Raw genomic sequence first — 17,517 nt, 5'->3', positions numbered from 1 at the left:
TCTTTCACTATTTCATCAAAAATATGATCAGGAATTCAGGATAATATTTTGAACAGTGTGAGATAACAACAAACAACTCAAAAATTAAGTTTTCTCGAAATTTGAAAACAACGCGAAAAACTCTGGTTTTAGGAAATTTTCGATGGAAATTTTGAAAAATTAGTCAAAACCAAAAACATACAGACCTTTGAAAAGCTTTTATCTATCTGCAGGGTGAAAATGGATGGAAAATTCGGATGATTTTCCGAGTCTTATCAAAAATAGCACTGAAAAAATGAGCTTTTTAGTGATTTTTCACAATTATTTGAAAAAAAAAATTCGATGGTATGAAATTTTTTTCTTTCCAAAAAATCTTATGCTGGCAACAAGGATCACTTTCGGATACATTTTTGGAAAACCTTTTCATGCTTTTCATGGAAAATCAACGAATTTCATATAACCGATTTCGTTTCCAAAAATGTGTCCAAATGTAATCTTTGTAGCCATCATAAGGTTTATTTAAAAAAAATTATGTCATCGCATTATTTTTCCAGATAATTGTGAAAGATTACAAAAACACTCATTTTTCAGAGCTATTTTAGACTCGAAAAATCCTCCGAATTTTCCAGCCATTTTCTCCCTGTAGATAGATAAAAGTATTTCGAAGGGTTGTATGTTTTCGGTTTTGGGAAATTTTTCAAAATTTCCATCGAAAATTTCCCAAAACCACCCGCGCGCATGGTACTTGGACGATGGTCTTAAGCTTGGGTTTTTCGCGCAAGGACGACGATTTTGAGGCAGTCAGGCAGATATCTTCAACTGAACGTTATGAAAGAGGAACCGTGGTCGAAAATCGATCATTTCATCTTGTGCGTTGGATGGAAGCAGACGTCGGGGCGAGAAGACGCATTCAAACAGCAAGATCGGGGAGCGCACCTTCTGCGTGGTTAAAAACCTCAAACGCTCAGGTCATAGTTCTCATTTGCTTCCGGTCGTCAAGGCAAGAAGACGCATTACATTAAACCCATTTAGCATAATGTGGCACTGCGAGCGGATGTCTTGCGGTTTGTACGCAAAGCTAGCTAGTTTCAACTCAAACAAGAGCGATTGCATCATGCAACAGAGCTTCTGGTCGTTTGCATTGGAGAGAAAGAAAACGAAAAGTGGACAACATTATATAAAATCAGCCGTTCTAATGGCTCTGAATGTTATCTAAGGAACTATTAAGATTTCTTCTTTGCACATCTAAAGAAAAAATCTTCAGTTTAGTATAAAGCCAAAATAATTTCATTTGCTTCGTGGACTTTTCGCTGTGCGAAGATCGTTCGAGAAAAATGTTCCGAACTGTGCCAAATGTCGTAGAGAATTCCACAATTTTTTTCTTCTAAAAGGCAGAAATGAATCCTATACAGCATCTTGATAGATTGCTTGATCATCTTTCAATGAAATATGCAAATCCGAAATGAGATAATCGACGTCAAAAATTGTTTAAAATTGTAGTAGTGAAAAGGGGGAAAGTTTCACAATTCACACAATCGATCAACTATCAATTCGAAAGTATGAAGAAATCGTGTCAGTTTTATTCGTATTCACGACATCCAGTTATGTCTCTGACATTACACACCCGTACTTTTATATGTACAAAGTGTGTGTAAAATTTAAAAAAAAAATGGTACAGTAGTTTTTGAATGAAGATGGACACGGACTTTCAAAATATGATTTCGAGAAAAACGCGTTCAAAGTTTTTTGTCTATAAAATCGAAACAATTCATCACTCTAAGGAGTCCGTCGGCTCTAACATTCTCAAAAACCTGTTTTAATCCACCTAGTGGTGTAATGATGCATTTCTCATATAAATCATACTATCATATATAATAGTGTGGTATTCTTCAAAATAATTTTCTTCGATTCTTAAAAGAATAACCGTTTGACCGTCTACTGATAAAACTATCGATTGGAGAAGATTTGAGGTCGATTTTGACCACAGGACCTTTCATTTGAATCTAAGTTTGTAAAAATCGATCGCGCCATCTATGAGAAAAATTAGAACACATATTTTCATAACTCCGGAACCTGAAGTCGGATCCAAATAATATTCAGGAATTTTGTATGGGACCACAAGACCTTTCATTTGAATTTAAGTTTGTTAAAATCGATTGAGCCATCTCCGAGAAAAGTTAGTGCAAAAAAAACGTTACATACACACATACGCACACACACACACACACACACACACACACACACACACACACACACACACACACACACACACACACACACACACACACACACACACACACACACACACACACACACACAAACACAAACACACACTACACATACACAAACACACACTACACATACATTTTGCGTACTCGACGAACTGAGTCGAATGGTATATGACATTCGGCCCTCCGGTCCTCGGTTCAAAAGTCGGTTTTCACAGTGATTGCATAAACTTTCTATATGAGAAAGGCAGAAAGCATATTTTATATCTACTTTTGAATCGAGGCCCGGAGTCATATACCATTCGACTCAGGCCGGATGTCATATACCATTCGACTCAGCTTGACGAACTGAGAAAATGTCAGTATGTGTGTGTATGTGTGTATGTGTGTGTGTGTGTGTGTGTGTATGTATGCGTGTGTATGTGACAAAAATGTCACTCGATTTTCTCAGAAATGGCTGAACCAATTTTTACAATCTCAGATTCCAGTTCCGGAATTACAAGATAATATGTGCAAAGCTATGAGGAACTCAATTTTATCGGATATTTCTAAATCGATTGTTACAAACCAAGTGTCAAATTAAAGGTCTTGAAATTATTTGAAAAGTCCCCGCAAAGTTGATCCAGATCCGACTACCGGTTTCGGTATTATAGTGCGATTAGTAAAAATTTTAAAATTCATGAGTATTTTTTTAGAAGCGATAACGAAACGAGGTGCACATTTTTATGGACTTTACTGGTAAATTCATCTAGTTGGCAGACCTGTCCTGTGAGTCGGTGGATATATAAATCTACTTTGGGACTACTAGTGCACAGTTTCCGCTTCCGAACGCACCGGTAATAGTGAAGAAAAGCTCCAAAAACGAAACTCACTTCGATTTCGCAGCAACCGTTAAACCGATCTTCACAAATCATGAATCAAATCAAAGCTCTCAGTATCTTAAAAGATACTGTGCAATATCAAAACCTTCAAACTGTCATACAAAATTATGCTAAACCGGTACGCATCGGTACATGCTGATAAGGAAGAAGAAAACACCACCGCCTAGCAGACAGTGTGCTTTGTTCAAATTTGTAAGCGTGCAGGGTTGCCACATTAAAATCTATATTAACTTGACATAACTGTTCACAAATTAAAAAGGTGATGGTAGTTTATATCGAAGAGAAAGTTTTTGATTTTATTCAAGTTTGAACAAAAAATCTTCACAGAATCTTCTAGTGATGTTTTGAAATATATGTAATATGAGGAAGGCATCATTACACCACTAGGATTGAAAAAGGTCTCTCTTTTGTATTTTGTTATAATGAAACATTTCAAGAGTGTTCTGTCCAGATTTTAAGTCAATTGAAACAAAATTGAAACAAATGTGCGCCGAGCTCTTACTTTTTCGCAATATGATATAAGCAAAGATAAAGGCCCATAACTTGCTGAATTTATAGCCGATAGACTTGAAAATTTCACAGAATATTCTTGAATTGTTTCAATATAAGAAAATACATAGAAAAATAAATTATTTTTCGAATGTGTTATACCCTACCCGCCAAAAATAAGCCAAATGGCTCGTTTACAATAATCAATACAAGTTTTTTCAAGTACTCACACTCTGTCTGGCAATGCAGCATAAATTACAACGATCATCACAGATGCAGCGTTCAACTGAATACCGTTAAGGGGGTATTGGCTGCAGTGAAGTGTTTCCCTAGTTCATTGTTCAATGCATGGGACTTATCGGAGAAATAATCGGTGGAGCCCGGTTTTTACAAAATCGCTTAATGAAACAATGAGACGCATGCAAAATAGAAAAAAAAGTTAAACGATCTGATATCTCGCACGACACCTGACCTGGGCCTACGACAGACACCGGAAGGTGCAGCTTAATTTGCTAACGGGAATCCGAATCGATCGTGACTGATGTATTTTTTTTATTTGGCCGTGAATTTACTGACATATAAGAAGAAGGAAATGAACGGTGAATGAGAGACTTTATACGAGATTATGTTATTGTCTCTACGTAGTATAGTCGAATTCCTTCAATTCGAGTTCGAACGAACATCATCGATCAATCGAAAATAGTATTGCCGACTTACCCCCTGTTGAAAGTTGCGCAAGACCCACTGAAAATTATTACAAGGACTGAATCTGGTTCAAATCATGCAAGTAGCTCAAGTAAAGGAATAACATTGGACGGCTTTCAAATGCAAGCTTCATATGCATTGTTAACCTTAAGGTATGAGGGTGTGCTTTCCAACAGCTTCACAAAACGATGCCAAGTGTTGTGTAATTATTCTATACCAGCAGGCAAGATAAGTTTCAAGAAGAATGTTCTTTCAAGTCGCACATTTCATTGTTCTTGGATTAACTTAATTAAATTCTCACTTTACACCAACTCAGCGCAACCTTTCCTCCCTCCATCCTCCAAGTCGCAGTGCGTGTCGACGAACGCAGCACGTTGTTTGTGCCAGATTCATATGATAGCGAAGGTTGGGTTTAAATATTTTACTGTGTTCCACAAATTGGCAAAGAGCATGGAATAACACTACCGGCAAAAGTACAGGTATGTTGGAACCACTGATCTGGCCTGGAATCTAGTTACAGCTCACTGACATACCAAACCCTTCTTTACCGCACAATCGGGGAGGAGCAGAGCCACCAAAATCAGCAAATGTAATTAGCAAGAATTAGGCAAGCGTGGAAAATTATGTGTATAATTATTAGACTGCTAAGTAGGGTAGCTCCGAGTGACGAGCTCAAGTTCGCGGTTCTTGTAAATAGTTTATATATTTTATCGATAATGAAGCAATGGTCGACAGATGATTGATGTTACGAACGCTATCAGATTACTTACTTAGAAACGAAGAAGTACACTTGATGTAAACAACAGCCGTGAGCTAACAATAACACGCCAGAAAATGATGTGGAACCCGAACAAGGATGTATTGAACAAACGCACAATAATTCATCTAAACTTCTTAATTTGTTGTATCGTTCGATTTTATTTGTCGGGCGGTTTAAAACTTCACACAACTAATTTTATTCCTCAATCTTGTTTTTTTAGCAGAACATAAATCTATATGTTCGATGGTGGTGAAATTCAGATTTACATGAAATTATTCCAATTGAGCTTGTTTCGCTGCTTTCGACCATCTTACTTTGATTCATCCATCAGGAACCGTAAACAGACCGCTTTAAAATAAAGTCAATTCCATTTCATTCCACTATAAAATCTTTACTATTTTGCCGCTAATGTCACGAGATATAATATAATGACACTACCTTCTCAGTGTATCGATTCTTAGTGTGTTGTAGGAAAAGTGAGATGCTGCCTTTTTTGTACTGAATCATTATTTTTGCAGATCATCATTTTTGTAGATGAATCATTAATTTTTATTACCGGCTGTGTTGGGAAAATCAAGATCAGAAAAAAATCATTCGTGAAAAAATCAGTTCAAGAGATTAGATTCTCTAAAAAAACTGAAAAAATCACTTCCGAGATTGTCATTCATGAAACAAACATCCACAAAACTCTGAGCCTCGAAGTTTACAAGTGTTTTTTTGTGTCAGCGATACTTCATGACGAAGTTTCACTCACAGCACTATCGCTGAACGCTATACTAAATTTCCAGTACGCTTCAGTTCGACACCAAAAAGATTCGTGCAAGACTTAATTATTATGTTTTCACTAATAAAAAAATCTCTACTGAATAAATTCACAACTGAGTCAACATAAACAACATTTTTTTTTTCTATAGGGTCCGCCATCTACCATTTTTTTTGAACTAGTGATTATTTCGACATTTGTAAACTTAATGTCACTTCTGATTTGACAGAAACTTAGTTTTATCCTTCCGCTGAACGAAAATGATTGTGTATACGTTTGAGGAACGCGTGAAAACAGTGCAGTTTTACTTTGAAGAAGACGCCGATTTTTGCCAAAAAATCATCTTCTCGGATGAGGCACATTTTCATCACGGCGGGTATGTTAATAAGCAAATTGTCGCATCTGGGGGACGGAAAACCCGCACGTTATCATGGAGAAGCCGATGCATCCTCAGAGAGTGACGGTTTGGTGCGGATTTTGGTCTGGCGGCAGCATTGGGCAATTTTTCTTCGAAAATGAGGCAGGAGCCGCCGCCACGGTCAATGGCGAACGCTACCGCGCCATGATTAGCAATTGGTTATTCCCGTTACTTGAAGAGGAACACCATTTGGTTCCAACAAGACGGCGCTCCGTGCCACACAGCCAAAGCTACGATCGACCTTCTGCGCACAGTCTTCGAAGATCGAATTATCAATCGAAATTCGGATGTCGTTTGGCCGCCTTGGAGCTGTGATTTGACACCGTTAGACTATTATCTTTGGGGAGGCTGTCAAAGATAAGTGTTATGTGGACAAGACAGAGACAATTCAAGCCTCGAAGGACAACATTCGTGCAACCATAGCTGAAATAAAGCTGCATACAATCAAAAATGTACTAAAAAACTGGACCGACCGTATGGCGTACTGCAAGGCCAGCCGAGGCAGTCATTTGAATGAAATTATATTCAACAATTAACCGGAAGGATTGTACTTTAATATGAAAAAATAAATTTTGAAGTCGGATGAACCGTATGTGTTTTATTGCATGTTTAAAAAAAAGTTACATGGCGGACCCTGTACAGTCCAAACATGGATTATAGCGACGAAATGCTGCTTTAATTCCACACGGAAAGCGATCCGTTACTGCTGTTATGATTAGAAAATCATGAAACCAATCATTTTAACTTATCATGAAATCATGAGCAATAACTCTTCTCCCATGAAAATTAATCATGGTTCGAAAATGCGTTACTTGAAGATTCATTTCTTTCAAAGCTCGTAACTCTAATTTTCTACCCGGATATCACTTTAAACCCTCTGCCTCAAGTGATGTGATAGATTAATATATTAATGGTAAAGCAAAAAGGAGACATTGAAAAGCAAGACCTACTGAAAATGTTTTCTTGATCCTGAAGCATGTTATTTAATAATCGTGTTGTTTTACCAACATAACATAAAAATAAAGATAATGAACCGAAAATTGACATCATAAGAGACTAAGCACGGCTACACTTTTCATTTGACAAACATTAATGTTACATTTTGTTTGAATGTATTCTTAGATATTTGATGTGATCGTTGTTGATACAATAACATTCCGAGAGCTAGCGTTTAATTCGATTGTGAATTTGGAACACCATCTAACGATAATCACAAAAATATTTTGTTCAACCACTTTGATTAATTTGTTTCGAAGATATAACAACACAATCTGTATTGATTCACCTAAATATTATAAATAAGACGATTTGTTTTGCAAGAACTCGACATAGCGTTTTTTAGAGGTTTGATTCACTCGTGTTTTTTCATGCAGTTCGTTTAAGTGTTTAAATTCTGAAACACAAAATCAAAACTGAAGTAATGAACGCAAGTAAACACGTTATCTCTTGCGTCGTCGTTTTTCAAAAACAGAATATTTTCATTTTAAAAGAAGTTCGTCGTGCTTTTCATTGAATTTATATTGCAAAACTGACCATCGTTGCAAAAATCACACATAACGCCTGAATTTATGTTGCAAAAATCTCTATCGTAGCAGAAACACGCCTGAAGCTATACCCAACAACCTCAAGTTTGTTACGTTTAAATTTCATCGAAATCAGCCCGAATGTATCATGATCCGAGAAATTTTAATCATGGTGTATTATCATAACATGGAAATATATTATTTTCCTCAAATCATGACTCGTTTTGCTCATTTCTAGAATCGGAATTTTGCCCGTGCAGCTAGTTGATGACACTGCACTATTCAGATTTAACCGAATAAAACGCTATTTAGGCTGAATTTGATTTATAGAAATAACAGGAGCGCAGCATTGTCAGCATGTCTCGAACACACAGTAGGTGTTACTTCTGCGTATGATATTCAAGCTAAATTGACAAATATTTTTTTATCACCTGCATAATATGCGCTGTGATTGTTTTCTATTGACGTTTTCATTATCATTATAAATATTGTTATCAGCACTTATTGCTATTGCTTTTGCCAAAGAGATTTCCAATAGGTCACCACTATTGATCTACTAGTGAACATTTTTAGAATGGTTCAGTTTCTGATCATCAATAATTCATCATATATTCTGGGAGGGAGAGTTGGCATCACTGGGAGTGCGATGCGGTGTCCTGGTGCTGCTCTCAAAAAAGTATAATTTCAATGCGTTGTTCAATACGTATAGTTAAAAATTTGGTAGAAATAGTTATTTTGAGTGATAGTGCAGGTGTGACAAGTATGTGTTTAGTAGTTAGAGTGCTATTTATTGAATAATATTTATCAAGCGGCGGATACTGTGAATTTGCCGCCCCAAAATTCAATGATGTTAACCTGTTAACCGATCGAAGCGCCGTCTGTATGTCATTGTCGGTGCTGTCGGATTTCTATGGAATGTGTGAAAGTTTACAAGTCGATCGTGTCATTCAAACTGAAGGTCTAGGATTGGTCTGCAGCGGACCCATTCGCGAGTGTTTTTATTTTATTCTTTCAGTGATCGTGTTTCATCTCGCGTTGCTGACAGAAGAGTGAGCAGGAGAAAAGGGATACTGGTGAGATCGTTCCTTTTATATTTTTCTTACTTATTATATTTCTCCTGAGTATCGAAAATCATGTTTTGTCTAGATCATATTGTTTACCAAAACATATCCGGTTCGCTTTCCCTCCCTACTAACAAATCTCCTATCCCGCGTGATGCTCGTGGAGATACAGTGGTACCCGCGGTCTCTAGAAACAACAAGTATCGGACTAACATTCCTTCCTTTCCCTAAGTAGCACAGCCTTTGGTCGTAGCCAGCGTCATTATTGATCATTTAATAAAAAGTTAGGAGTGAGTGGGTATGTACAAGGAAAATGATTTGCTTCTCCCAAGCTTCATTTTCTTGGTTCATTGTACATTTCCACTCATTCGGTCAATCACGAAGTGCAACTACGGGCGATCTACTTCAGCTCGATAATTCAACATATATTCTGCAAAGGGTTGAGATATAACGGCGAAGAAAATTCATTTCTCAAAAATCTTCTGATCGGGAATCATATCAGATGTATTTAATGTGCGAACTTTTCTCTTGAATACTATCGAAAAGAATGTTCGTTAGTGAAATTTTCACAACTGATTTTTTTGCCGTGTGAAATCAGTTCCAGGGAGAATCGAGTTTTCAGTAAATCAGTACTGAATTTTTCTGCAGTGAGTTTTCTGATGATCATTATTTTTTTGTTTGAAAATCTGAAAAATTTCAGTCGCGATTTTCAAAATTTTTATCTTTTCCCAACACTGCTTACCGGTAACTGAATTTGCAAAGTTAATAGTAGTTAGCAACTGAGAATATTTATTTATTATCATTCTTTTTAGTTAAGTAGTAACTTGAATAGCCAGGAGAATTTATTTCTTTGGTTAGGGTTTAATAAAGAGTTAAATTTGTTTTTACATAGTTCTAAATTTTCAGCTATGTCTAGTTTCCAAGAGTTATAAATTAATCTTAAATTTTTTATATAATTCGTCGTAAATTCATGAAATTCAATTAAAGCTTTAGACTTGAATTGCTATGACAATCCCTTTTCTAATTCCTTAGAAGTTTTAGATACTTGTGCTTCTTGAAAGGATGTTTGGTGTTCGTTTTGTTTGTCCAATGCATTTTTCATCGTAATAGGAACACGAAATCTTATACATTCCGGATTTTCTCAAGTACCTGTATGGTCTTTTGTAGATCCAAGTAAAGTTTTTAATTGATAGTTCTTACTACTGAATACTAAATCCACACCAATTTAATTGTGGGTGGATGTGTAATGTATCAACTGTTTATGACGAAGAAAATCTGAACAAACATGGGCAAGTAATATTTTTGGTACTTATCGGTTAGTCAAGCGCATATTGACTAATGCAGTTTCGCCACATCGCACAGTGATCCGGAACTGAACGGTCAAAAGTCTGTACTGACTTCCATTGATTTTTAAGAACTTACGTATCTTCGAAAAAGTTCCACAAGATTATATAGCGCTTCATTTGTAAGTGACATCGTTATTATAATAAGGGGGTAGTACCGATTTCGAATTAAAGAAAATTAAGCGAAAGTTAGTTTTTGAAAGTTTGAAGAAACAAATATTTCCAGTATTTTTGCTGAAGATATAAATTATGTAAAAAATGCATTTTTACCTTTCTCATATACAAAGGTTATGCAATCACTATGAAAAGCGACTTTTGAACCAAGGCCCGGAGGGCCGAGTGTCATATACTATTCGACTCAGTTCCTCGAATACGCAAAAGGCTGTATGTGTGTATGTGTGTGTATGTATGTAACATTTTTTTGCACTCACTTTCCTCAGAGATGGCTGAACCGATTTTCATAAACTTAGATTCAAATGAAACATCTTGTAATCCTATACAAAGTTCCTGAATTTTATGCGATTCCGACTTCTGGTTCCGAAATTGCAGGATGATATGTGCAAAAAATTGAAAACAAGTGCACTAATTTTCTCAGAGTTGGCTCCACCGATTCTCACAAACTAAGATTCAAATAAAAGGTATAAATGTCTTATACAAAGTACCTGAATTTCATTTAGATCCGACTTTCGGTTCCGGAATTATAGGGTGATTAGCGTAAAAATTACAATGTCAAATTATTTCATCTCTTCACTCAAAGATGGCGCGACCGATTTAATTCAAATGAAAGGTCTCATAGTCCTATATAAAGCTTCAAAGTTTCATCTGGATCTGACTTCCGGTTACGGAATTACAGGATGAAGGTTATTAAAATATGTATACTATTACTAAAAGCGATGAGTAAAACAATTAGGGGTAGATTGGGTAAAACGCACCCCCTAACGAAATGTAGCTATATCTTAACTATAAAGAATAACACGGAAGAGTTTCATGCATGTTTATCTTCCGTAATCATGATTTCTCAAAATTACGTACAAATACTCGCTGAATGCATTGGAAAATACATCAAATATCTTATTTTCCAAAACCCTTAAAAATTGTGTATCGAAATATATGCGGGGCATGACGCCCGATCGTGGAACACATGAAAAATATACATTTTAAATTACGCGATGTAACGATTATCTGAACATAGAGGCAGGATGATCTTAAACAACGGGTAAATATCCATCAAAACAACGGATTAAAGCTCATGACAACCACAGGGCAATATGCACCCTCATAAAACTTCTTCTTCATATTTAAAGAAAGCTTTTGACTTTTCGTTGACGAAATATTTGCCAGGCGGTAGATTGTTCACCATTATTCATTAAATTTATAACTTATGCATAATTTTTGTAAGCGAATTCTTGAGCATTTTGCCTCACACAATTCGGGTCGTTTTGCCCCCAAAAATATGAGACGATAAATTTGACGATTTTTCTATAAAATTGCTAATACCATCGTTTGCATTAGAACTAATTTTAGAAACCCTAATGATTTGCAAAGAAGTTCACTGGTTACATAATTAAAATCATCTTCCTCATCCTACAAAATTACTATGGTACACAGAAAGAAAAGATGAAACTTACACGACATGTAAACCGATAGTACTATGAAATAGACATCAGTTGAAGCGAAAATCTAATTTAAAACCATGTTTGATTTAAAATTACATTGAAATTCATTTAGTTTTTCATTGAACAAGACTGTATATTTACAAACCGCTTCGTTTTGTAATGTAAATTTCCATTCAATTGCCTGCTCCAAATATGTGCATGAAAATAAATGTAAAATCACAAAATATTTTTATCTGTGTACAAACATCAAAAATTACTTATAACAGTGACATAATTGGTTTTTTTTTATTATTTCCAGATATGATATAAACCATCGCTACCAAAATTTTATAGTAATCTGTTGTTATGGCGGACTTTCAGTTTCATTAAAATTTCAGTGAAAAAAATTGGTAACTTTCGAGAAAAGCAAAAGGTGCATTATGCCTCGGGGTGTGTTTTACCCCATCTTCCCAATCGATAGGCATGAACGCCATTTTTGTACAATTAACGATTTCCGAGTTACAAAGATTTGAACAAGGCAATTTTCATGATATGCAAGAATACATACGCCTTTTTTAAAAATCAGTCGTGAGTCGGATTGACCTCATCATCGGTTCAAAAATTATGGTTTGTCATACTGAAGCCATGTGCAAAGTTTCATCCAAATCGGAGCAGGTCGAGTCAGATGATCTGCTAAGTATTTCTGGAATTGCTCTATTGCAGAACCTCAAAACTGACGTCGCGGGTATGAGAAAGGCAAACACCCGTCATGAATTTTCCTCTTAGATTTTGAATTATCATAAATTGCTGATTATGTTTCCGATGGCATGCAGCAAAAAATATGTTTATACGTTAGATACAACAAGAGATATTCACGATCAAAAGCTTATCATCTTTCCAGAGAGTAAATTTTAAAAAGGCGCTTCAAAGTAAAGTGAGACGTATTCACGTGAAATAACGACATTTTAAAAAACGCGTTTTGCCATTTCCGCCACCCTGAGCTGTGGTAGATACAGTTCTACAATAGCACCGAGTTAGTTAGTGTACATCGAACAATGATCTAAATTCTAGCCGCCTTATGACCGGTACCCTTTATCCAAACATCTACTCTGTTCATCAGACAATAACACACTAGTCTTCTCGCTCTAGACCCTTTTTTCCGCTAAAGCACTGGGTAGGAGAAATGAGTCGGTGAAGAGGTATTTTTGAGGACGCTTCTTAAAAATTACGATTTGCGGTGTCCACTGTATCTCAGCGCAGACTAATCCGAAGTGAACAACTGAAAGCAGCATAGTTAGAGTAGAAGTTTTTCTAGACCCCAACGTTTCTGTTTGATTTTTTTTTTATTTTATTGAATTTTTGGTGGTTGTTCAAAGAGAAAACTGCGATTTTTCACGAAAAAATTCACCATTTTGTAGTTGTAAAACCACCCCAAAGTAACAAACAACAAAAAGGAAAACGTTGGGGTTTGGTTTTTTATATGTAGAAAGTGTGCGCAAAATTTTATAAAAATTGGTGCAGTAGTTTTTGAATGACGATGGACACGGACTTTCAAAACCTGCTTTCGAGAAAAACGCGTTTAAAGTGTTTTGTTTATAAAATCAATGGAAACAATTTATTACTCAAGGGATCCCGTAGGGTCTAATATTTTCAAAAATTCATATATTTTCTTTTATAATACGTCATAATGAAACATTTCAAGAATGTTTTGTCAAGTTTTTAAGTCAATCGAAGCAGAAGTCTTGGGCCTATGTGCCGAGCTCTTACTTCATCGCAGTATGAGATCGGCAAAGATGAAGCCCCATAACTTGGCTTTGTTCCGATAGGCTTGAAAATGTCACAGAATATTCTTGAGATGTTTTACTATAATAAAATACAAAGAAAACAAAATGATTTTTCGAAAGTGTTAGACCCTACCCGCCCCTTAACTAAAAAGATCTGATAGTATTATTACGATTTCACAAATTTCGTCCCTGTTTCTGCAACGTCGCTTATTGTTAGCATGTAATGGCGGATACCGAATTTGGGTATTGATGATTATTATTATGATTAAGTTAACGTCAATCTGTCCAGCCAGCTATGAGAAATTGGAGTGAGCTATAATTCAGCATCCTTAGGCCACTATTATCTAGTTTTTCGAGTTATATGGTCAATTAGCTAATCTACTTAGAATATTTTTGTCACAAACACGCAAACAGTCATTAGATTAGTCATTGATAAGCATATTTTCTTTATCATCAACCAGTAAATCGGTGTTAAAACATTCCAAACAACTAAATTTAACTAGAACAGTTTGTAGAATTATTTGAACACTTTCACTCGTTTGTGATAAAACCGATACAATGAAAAAAGGATGTAAATGTAAATAACATTCCGAAATACGCGTATATGTATCATGACGTTAGCTGTACTTCTGTGAAAGTTTAGTGACTTCTGTAAACGTGTAGTGACGTTAAATAAAATTAATAAACTAGAATCCAGTGGTACAAAATAGTGAAAGTTGTCATTCCAATTAAGACCACAAGGAAAACTGCTTTATTTAAAAAAAAAAACAATACGATCGAATGTAGTGAACCAGACCTTAGACTCATGTTCCCAGACAGCATCATTGTTTTATTTGAATAGTGTATCCCATCTAAAAGAGAACAAATACCCGATCGATAGCGATAGTCACGACATAATGCCTTCCTGGTTGATGATTTAATACAGTACGGCGATTTAATCTTTCTGCTCGCTTTTCGCTCACAATTAGCTGAGTGTTATTTATTGCGGGATGCCTCACTAGGCACAGTATGCATTCCGATCAGATTCACATAACTTAATCATAACACAAGTATATCAACAGTTGATATGTATAACAATTTGTGTTATTTTGAGATATTCAACAAATGAAAACTGTTGAAAGTTAAAACGTATGATAACAATATAATAACAAAATCAGTTATGATGTTTAATTTTCATTTGCAAGACTCATGACAACGTTCATTATTAGAAAAAATGAGTTCTTCCGTTGCTTTATATCGAACAATAATGATCAGAATTTCAAAAAACTAAAAGAAGAAATCAGATCCCTAAATAAATTTTTCAATTAATAAAAAAAAATCATTCAACAATTTTGGATTGAAACGATGCTAAAAGTTGACTGTGATATAATTTTTCTGTGTTAAATTTGCTATCTAATTTATTACAACTATTGTTATAAATTCCTGCTTTCGGACTTCTGTAGTTATATCAAATTCAATAATAATTGTGATACAAACGTTTCAAAATCTGTTACGATTTTGTTCCCGCTAGAGTCTTTTTTGTTATGATTTTTGTTATTTTAACAGCTTACCAGCCAGAAATATTTCAAAATTCGTTACAAAATATTTCTGAAATAAATTACTCCAGTTGTTATTATTCTGTTATTCCCATCTGATCGGGATGGCTACAAAATTTATTGAGTGCAAAACAGTACTTACTCTTCAAATCCTTTCCTTCCGGGGGACAAGGCTTTCTACTGAGCAAGCAGTCAACATAGTTGTTCACCAGTCTATTACTCGATAGAATCGTATCGATGTCCAGGTTGTCATATCTGGAAGTAATAAACATAAATATAATGATCAAATTATTTCAATGTGTATCTTAAAAATTTACACTGCGCAGGTTATTATTTTCAATCAATTAACAGTTTTGAAAAATCATTTATTTTGTTCTGTATTTTCTTATAGTTAAACATGTCAAGAATGTTTTGTCAAATTTACAAGCCTATCGGAACAACATTCTAGAAGTTATGGACCTTTATCTTTTCTTATCTTATACTGCTAAGAGACACGAGTCCATCCCACAGGCCCAAGATTGGCTTGAAAATTTTTGAAATTTTTATTTTAATAAAATACAAAGAAAAATTATTATTTTTAGAAAATTTAGAAAGCACAAGTGCATTGGGACCGAAGTAGGGGATTACTTTGAGGGGGACGAAATAGATTTGGAAGAATAAGTTTTGAAATTATGAACAAAGTCTTACTATTTTTTGCCCACAGTAGTATGTTCGAATGATACTTTGTATTATTTAGCATGAATTTGATTTATGGAAGTAACAGGAATGCAGAGGTTTGCGCAACGTTTGAACCTGCCCTCTGCTGAGAAGATATTTTGACTACGATCGAGCGACACCTTTCCACCGGGCTGGTTTAAACACTTTTATGTGTTCGCTACTGCGCTCCTGTTACTTCTCTGTATGAAATTCAAGTAAATAAAGACTGTCCCAGAAAGTATGGACGCAACCAAAAACCACTGCCATTTCGCAATGGTTCAGAATCTGTCGATTTTTATGGCTGCGTCCTGTTGTTTACACTCTTCTCTAACCACTTGTGCAGTATTTAATTCGTTTTCATTAGTTTGTTTCTAAATGCGTAGACTTTCAGCAGAACAACGTCGAAAAATTGTGTACAAATGGTGCACAGAACGCGGACTGTCACTGAGAAAGATAGCAAAAAGGTCCTGCTAACCCTTAGTTGGATAAACGTATACTGAAGGTGATCGAGCAAAAGAAGCAATTTTCAGTTCGAGATGTTGCCAAAAAAGTGGGCACTTCGAAGTCAAATCTTCTTCGTGCTAAAGAACGTTTGAATCTTCGAACATATAAGAAGCAAAAACAATCAAAACGTAGTCCGAAACAAGAAGCATCGATCAGGCCGAGGGTTCGAAAGCTGTACAATACGATTCTTGCTGGAATTTTTAACTGCATAAGCATGGACGACGAAACCTACGTGAAACTCAATTACAAATCCTTGCCGGACCACAATATTATACGGTGCGAGAAGGGCAAGTGTTAAACCAGTCCGAGACATCGACTGAAGTCGAAAAATTTGGTAGAAAGCGATGGTCTGGCAAGCAATTTGTAGCTGCGATAAGATTTCGAAACCCTTCATCACCACTGCTTCAATGAACAGCGAAATATATCTTTTTAGACCAGAAAAGTATGTTCCAAGTTTAAAAAGAATCGGTTCAGTAGATTTTGCAGGATCGTGTTCACGGACTCCGAAAAATTGGTTTTCAGCAAAACGCGTTCAAATTTTTTTCTCAATAAGTGAGCAAAAAAATGTTTTTGATATCAGAACAAATTGGCTCAATTGGCTCAACTTTCATTCATATGATAAGTATTATTAGAATTTCGTCCGGATCCGACCTCCGGTTCCGGATATACAGGGTTAAGTGCGTATAAAATTGCAACCCGTCATTTAGAGCGAAAATGCAAAAAACGGGGAAATTCTTCTAAATTTGCCTCGAAATTATTTCAATTTATAGGTTGTGCTTGTTTGCTAATCAAACAAACCGATTTCAGCTATGCCGGTTCCCAGTTCCCGGTTCCGGAAACTGTGGTCGAAAATGCCAAAACTTCATTTTCACGGATACGTCTTAGTTGATTTTCACAAACTCATACTCAAGGGGTTTTACGGTCTCATAAACTGCTCACTTTTGTTCGTATTAGACTTCCGGTTTAGGAACAACAGAGTGAAGTGAACAAGTTGAAAATTTATACCGTCATGGGGAGAGAAAATGCAAAAGAAAACGAAGAATTCCTACAAACTTGGCTCAAACCTTTTTATAAATTGGAAAGGTTATGCTAGCGTATGCTCAAACCGACTTTTTGTCGTGAATACGACTTACTTTACTATGAGGTGCCTTTTCAAAATTTACCCTCTGAGAAAGTGATAAGTTTTTGATCGTGAATATATCTTGTTGTATCTGACGAATCAACATAGTTTTTGCTACATGCCATCGGAAATA

The 17,517-nt window shown here is 35.7% G+C and overlaps 1 protein-coding gene across 19 annotated transcripts in view; it reads right to left on the bottom strand.

Moving 5' to 3' along the window:
• The window catches only part of LOC131431327 (uncharacterized), an 84,904-nt gene that overhangs the window by 25,619 nt on the left and 41,768 nt on the right, over window positions 1-17,517 (bottom strand). For all 19 annotated transcript variants that reach the window (XM_058596970.1, XM_058596962.1, XM_058596964.1 and 16 more), the window contains one exon: window positions 15,207-15,319. In XM_058596970.1, coding sequence (XP_058452953.1) covers window positions 15,207-15,319 — 113 coding nt within the window. The remainder of the gene's footprint in view (window positions 1-15,206; window positions 15,320-17,517) is intronic.

This window comes from Malaya genurostris, chromosome 2 (assembly GCF_030247185.1).
Source record: "Malaya genurostris strain Urasoe2022 chromosome 2, Malgen_1.1, whole genome shotgun sequence".
NCBI lineage: Eukaryota > Metazoa > Arthropoda > Insecta > Diptera > Culicidae > Malaya > Malaya genurostris.
The sequence above is the reverse complement of the archived record's forward strand: the minus strand, read 5'-3'. Positions and strand labels throughout refer to the sequence as shown.